This window comes from Silurus aristotelis (genome assembly GCF_946808225.1).
Source record: "Silurus aristotelis genome assembly, chromosome: 2".
Classification (NCBI taxonomy): domain Eukaryota; kingdom Metazoa; phylum Chordata; class Actinopteri; order Siluriformes; family Siluridae; genus Silurus; species Silurus aristotelis.
In genome coordinates, this window is record NC_139575.1 from 17607582 (window position 1) to 17613614 (window position 6033).

At 35.6% G+C, this 6033-nt stretch overlaps 2 protein-coding genes across 2 annotated transcripts in view; one reads left to right on the forward strand and one right to left on the reverse strand.

Annotated features, from left to right (window-relative positions):
• Positions 1-6033, reverse strand: part of LOC310715102 (craniofacial development protein 2-like) — a 367511-nt gene that overhangs the window by 253967 nt on the left and 107511 nt on the right. The window lies entirely within an intron of this gene.
• Positions 531-5688, forward strand: emc3 (ER membrane protein complex subunit 3). The gene is made up of 9 exons (XM_083521580.1): positions 531-687; positions 1169-1354; positions 2590-2647; positions 2913-3006; positions 3143-3247; positions 3462-3543; positions 3660-3739; positions 3858-3940; positions 4686-5688. Exons 2-9 carry the CDS (start codon positions 1200-1202, stop codon positions 4812-4814), a joined length of 786 nt encoding a protein of 261 aa, XP_083377706.1. The 5' UTR covers positions 531-687; positions 1169-1199; the 3' UTR covers positions 4815-5688.

Genomic DNA, 6033 nt, shown 5'->3' on the forward strand with positions numbered 1-6033 from the left:
TAAAGCAAAAAAGGGCTTGATTTTTTTTTCTTTCATGTCTAATTGCAGAACTACAGAAGCAATAACGTCACCGTAGCGTCAGACCAGAAATGGGCGGAGCTTATACAGTATATAGCGGTAGTTGCTCTACGTTAATACGCACCTAATATTGTTTATAATTAGGCATCAGCTGATTTAAATGTTTTTATTTTACCAACATCCACAATATTTAAAACCGTTCACATTTAATTAAGGGCAACCCCAAATATATATATATATATATATCTCTTGACCTTCCACAGAAAATATATATAAAAAAAAAACAGAGTCTGAATCGCTTTCATAGACAAAAATAAAAAAATAGTGGGTGTTTTAAATGTTTATATTTTTGACTGATTTTTGTTTTGTACACACACACACACAATTATATTGTAGTCGCCATTTTGGAAACATTATCATTATTACCCCTGAAATACAAATCTGACATGTAATACACTAGGTAGGGTGCAAAAGCTACACAGAAGACGAAGTGCACTTACATGAGAGGGTAGGAAACATTTGGTATTCGGCCATTGACGTCGCTAGTCAGTAGGTCTTAGCGGCTAGTCAGCAGAGCCGCTGCGGTGAAGGAGCGCCGGTGCTGTTGGGTTCATCCTCCACCTCAGTCTGACATTAAAGGGATTGAAATATATTTAGGATCTTTAGGAGGTAAAAATGGCTGTGGATTGTAAGAAAATTCCCAGGAATCGATAGCTAGTTGTTTTCCTATTATCAATGGCTGACTGTCGGACATTTTTGTAAGCTAATGCTAGCGCTAATATGGGTAGCGTTTAGTCATTAGCAGGCATTAGCCAGTGTTAGCTCCGATTCTGATGTTCTGTTAATTTTCTACAACAGTGGGTACAATCATTTGGGTCTTGTCCAGGCGACAGTCAGCAGTTCACTGACCACTGCATGTACATTTTACCATTAAATGAAACTTAATGGTAAACGTAACGGTTTTTGTTAGCCTGGTATAGCAGCTTGCTCCTGTGAGGGCGAGTGATTGTGATGTAGCTTTGAATGTAGTGTAACAGCAGACCCATTTCTCATTAACCAGATTTCTTGGGCTTGTACTTAGTATAAGGTTATGAAGACATCTCATCATTATTATTCTTTCTCTTTAAATACCAACTTTTGTTCCTTATAGGTTGGTCCTGTCATTAATCCTCCTGTAAATAATGGCTGAACCAGAACTTCTGTTGGACTCCAACATCCGCCTGTGGGTTGTGCTGCCCATTGTGTTCATCACGTTTCTCGTCGGGGTCATTCGCCATTACGTCTCGATCTTGTTACAGAGTGACAAGAAACTCACGCTGGAGCAGGTTTCAGACAGGTAACCTGCATATTAGATCTAAGGATTGTTTCACCAAACTGATCTCCTGCTCTGTGTTTAATGACTGTGTTCTCTCTCTTCCTCGGGTTCGGCTTGATGGAAAAACCCAGGAAAGCACTGCCAACTATTTATAATTTAAAGCCCTTATTAGATCAGAATCCAGACACATTATATCCACAGCCTGTCTGCCCTGGTCACCTCATGATGTGGAAGAAGATGCTTTGAATAATCTTCTGGGTGTTTTTAAATAGTGTGTCTGACTGAAACTGGGTTGATGACTAGACATTATAGATGAGTATCGATTCGCTTAATGCGCATAATGCAAGTGATGGAAACGAAAGCTTTGATTTCCGCAGCACATCTACTTAAATAGATGTTATTTAAATAGGGATCTTGCAGCAGCCTGCTTTAGCATGAGCTTTGTTTTGTCTCTAAACAGCTCGTATTTAGCACAATTGCTAAATAATTGATTGCGATTTCCTCCTTATTCCAGCCTCGACACTTAATGTTTTTGTTGTTATGCCAAAATGGCATAGCAACAGAATTTGTTAGACGTAAGTTTTGTTAGATTGTTGTCGAAACTTTGAGGCTTATGTGCGTCTGGCCTTGTGTGAAGTGAGGTTTATATGGTGTCTGACTTTTCCAGCTGTGGGTTTTATAGGTCTGTTATAGCAGAGGCACATGATATCATTTTGCATGACACAAAACCGATGAAGAATTTCCACTGTGGTTTCTTGCAACGTTTAACATATTGTTAATCTATTACCTGTTTAAGTGTGGGGAAAAAACTTTGTATTCAATACAAGAAAAATATTACACTTGAGCAAGGTTACCCAGTTTTAGCAGAAATTCAATGTTCATACAGTACAGAAAGTAAAGAACGTGGTGACATATCTTTAACCTCTTTTTGGACGTCATAGAACACTTTAACTAATAAACTAGCAAATAAACTACACAGAGGCTATGCAACTACAGAACTGTATTACTGTACAGTACATGTACTCACTATAATAAATATATAATATTATAAATGTGAGAGAATTTTCAGTCAGCAATGTGCAATATTTTGGTCTTCATTAAGAGATATCTCTCTCTCTCTCTCTCTCTCTCTCTCTCTCTCTTTTAAAAAAAAAAAAATATATATATATATATATAGCAAATTTTTTAGCAAATAATATGGCAAAATATAGCAATGCATATTTACTTTTCTGCTGCTCTTTTTATTTCATTTACAGCCAGGTTCTCATCAGGAGCAGAATATTAAGGGAAAATGGAAAATACATCCCTAAACAGGTGAGCTCATACATTTTGCCATGTACTCGAGTGGATTACATGCCATACCATTCAAAGGTATTCAAATGGGTAAAAGCCATTGTATGTGCTGCATAGAGAACCAAGCTGTACATTAATTTAATAACTAACCTATGCTGTTCTATTCTGCTTCTGTATTTTTCTTTGTTTTAAGAGCCTCAAATTATTAATTTTCCATGTCTGTCAAGTTGAGTAGATAGGAAAGTGTATATTTATAAATATATATAATTATTATTTTTTTAAACAGTCTTTCCTGATGAGAAAGTTTTACTTCAATAACCCAGATGATGGTTTCTTTAAAAAGACAAAAAGAAAAGTAGTGCCTCCTTCCCCAATGACCGGTAATCACTATTATTTCATGTAAAAGCCAATACTTTACTTTTCACAGCCTTTTGCTTTGGTTAATTTGCAATTGACATGCAAGTTCTCCATATGTGAATAATGTACACGTTTATTGTGAATATATCTTTTTTTCAGACCCCAGCATGCTGACAGACATGATGAAAGGCAATGTTACAAATGTTCTTCCCATGATTCTTATTGGAGGCTGGATCAACTGGACCTTTTCTGGGTTTGTCACAAGTACGAAATGTTAATCTTGAATCTTTGACCAAAACTGATATGTTAATTTGTGTTGTAAGAGCAAACATGGCTGTGGGCATTCACTGGAAGAATACAATAATAAAAACATTTTTAGTTTCACATGATATAAAAAGGTTTTACCGTATACACTTTTTTATATTTTACGTATTAATGAGTGAGTGCTGATGTGGCTAAAGCAAATGATTTTTTCTAGCTAAGGTACCATTCCCTCTCACACTCCGTTTCAAGCCCATGTTACAGCAAGGGATAGAGTTACTTTCGCTTGATGCATCCTGGTAAGTCCACCAAAAAGATTTCTTTACTTAATTTATGGCCTAAATCTAATTTAGTGGTGATGTGCCCTATTAATTATCCAGGGTGAGTTGATGGTGGTTCTTGTTTACATTTTTAGGGTTAGCTCAGCATCCTGGTATTTCCTGAATGTCTTTGGACTGAGAAGCATGTATTCTTTGATTCTTGGGCAGGACAATGGTAATAAAATGATATATTCTTGTTAAAAATGTGTTAATTTAGTAACAGTTTCATCAAATCATATGAAAAAAGTGACAGTGTTAATTTAAATAATAATGATAATATTGTCCCATGACAGGTGCAGATCAGTCTCGCATCATGCAGGACCAGATTAGTGGTGCTGCTATGGCAATGCCTGCAGACACAAACAAAGCATTCAAGGTATCCATGACAGAGCACTATAAAAGAAATCTTAATACACACTCAGAAGATGATTATTGAATACGCTTACCATAAAGTGTATAGTCTCTCAGTTTAATTTAAAGACTCTGCAGCTCTCCCTAACAAGAACCACATATTTTAAGTGAAATCTACAAGAGCCTTTTAATAACTCAAAGAAAGTATGCATAACGCAGATTGTATGATTCATCATATTTAAGCAAATTCTGTTGTTTTGTCATTAGTTGACTTCAAATTCCATAATGCTCCCAAAACATGCACTGTGAACATGATTGAATTGTTTACAAACATTATTGGGGTCTCTCGCAATTTAGTGGTGAAGAAAGTACGCAATACATCACACGGTGAAATGAATTAATGTGGAACATGGTGTTACATAAAACAACACAAATTAACAAAAGATAACACATTACATATTAGGACACTATATAAAGTGCACCTGCGCACTTTTAGTGCAAAAAACAATACTGGAATCGAGCATAATTTTAGTAATTTCTTCAAAATTGTACTCAAACTTAGTTTCTGGTTTCCCCAGTGGTAATAGACTGTACATTTGAGTGCCATTGGCTCGGGTGTTATTGGCTCGCTACAAAGTTTAAGGATTACTCTAAAAGTTTATGCACTGGAAATGATCATACTGGCAACGATTCTGAGGATTGCCTCAGAAATGTACATTTTATTGCATGAAAAATATATATTTTTTTCTCTCTTTCTTCTCCATCTATAGGCAGAATGGGAGGCACTAGAGTTGACAGATCATCAGTGGGCATTAGACAGTGTGGAGGAGGATCTGATGTGCAAGGACTTGGATCTTTCTGGCATGTTCAGCAAAGAATTGCCAACAGGAATTTTCTAAAGGCATTAAAGGACATCATCTTAAAATGAAATCCTGGGTAAATTGTGTGGGATCGGTTTGGAACTAATGGGACACATCATGGTTATTTATACTTAGAGAAGATGCATAAACTTTACTGCAGACATATCGAAGTGTGCATTTACTTTTCCTGCTAAATTTCTCTTGGTGTATCATAAAAAAAAAAAAAAAAAAAACATTGACACTAAAGAAATGATTCGAAATTAATCTTCATTTTAATATATTACTTTACTTTTAAAAATATTGTAGGACCTATAGAATAGCTTATGGCCTCAAGTGTGCTCTATTAACCTACTTTCATTAGTCACCAACACCGATATCATGTCCTATCTATTAATTCAGTTTAATCTCATACCCTGGCATCTTCACATAACAACATTGTATGTGTTGTGCTTTTGATTTATTTTATTTGACCAAATCTTTAAACGGACCACAGACGATTCAAATTTAAAGAAGCAACAATTCGATGGAAATTCGAAAAACGGACCAATTGCAGTTTAGTCGTGTTAAAAGCCGAACTCTTTTTCTCATCCATTATGAGCGTCGGTGTTGAGCTAGTTTTGCTGATTTCCTGATTACATTTCTACCCCCGTGATCGTTGTTTCCACTTGGGGTTGATCAGAAAATTGCTCTGTTCCACGAGAAGACCTGTTGTAGATTTCCTTTACATTGGTACCTGTTAGAATTTTTAACAAATGTTACATTCTTGTTAAATCACTGTTTTGCTTACTTTTGTTTTTTGTTTTTTTTTTATTGTTATTTATTTGTTTTTATAACATTTTTATGTTTGTAAGGTGTCACCATTATGTACTTGCAAGAAGTGTTCCTACATAATAGAACTCATTTTCTAAAGCAACAATGTGTTTTGTGGCTTAATTACTCTCTTCGAATAAGAATTTTTTTATTTTTAAATTGGATTTAATTAGTTTCCCTGTCCCATGTTCACGACGATATATTGAGAGTGTTGGTTCATCCTCAAATGAGTCCGTACTCCCTGTAAGAAGTGCACTAATAAGTATGAAGTGCGTATTGACATTCACACAATGAGCTTCACTGTATGTGCACTCGAGTCATTTGGGATGTGGCCGGTGTGCTCTGTAGCGCTTTAACTTACTGTCCATAGATAAATCATTATAAACACTTGTTACAGTAGCTCGAGTGCTCTATTTATTTTCTTCTACTGGTTACGTTTATACAAAGT

Bases quoted from the DNA above. Each gene is read 5' to 3' on its own strand.
- emc3 (XM_083521580.1), top strand. From the start codon at position 1,200: ATGGCTGAACCAGAACTTCTGTTGGACTCCAACATCCGCCTGTGGGTT. The intron at 1,355-2,589 runs GTAACCTGCATA...TTTCATTTACAG, and splicing joins CTGGAGCAGGTTTCAGACAG to CCAGGTTCTCATCAGGAGCA. The intron at 3,941-4,685 runs GTATCCATGACA...CTCCATCTATAG, and splicing joins ACACAAACAAAGCATTCAAG to GCAGAATGGGAGGCACTAGA.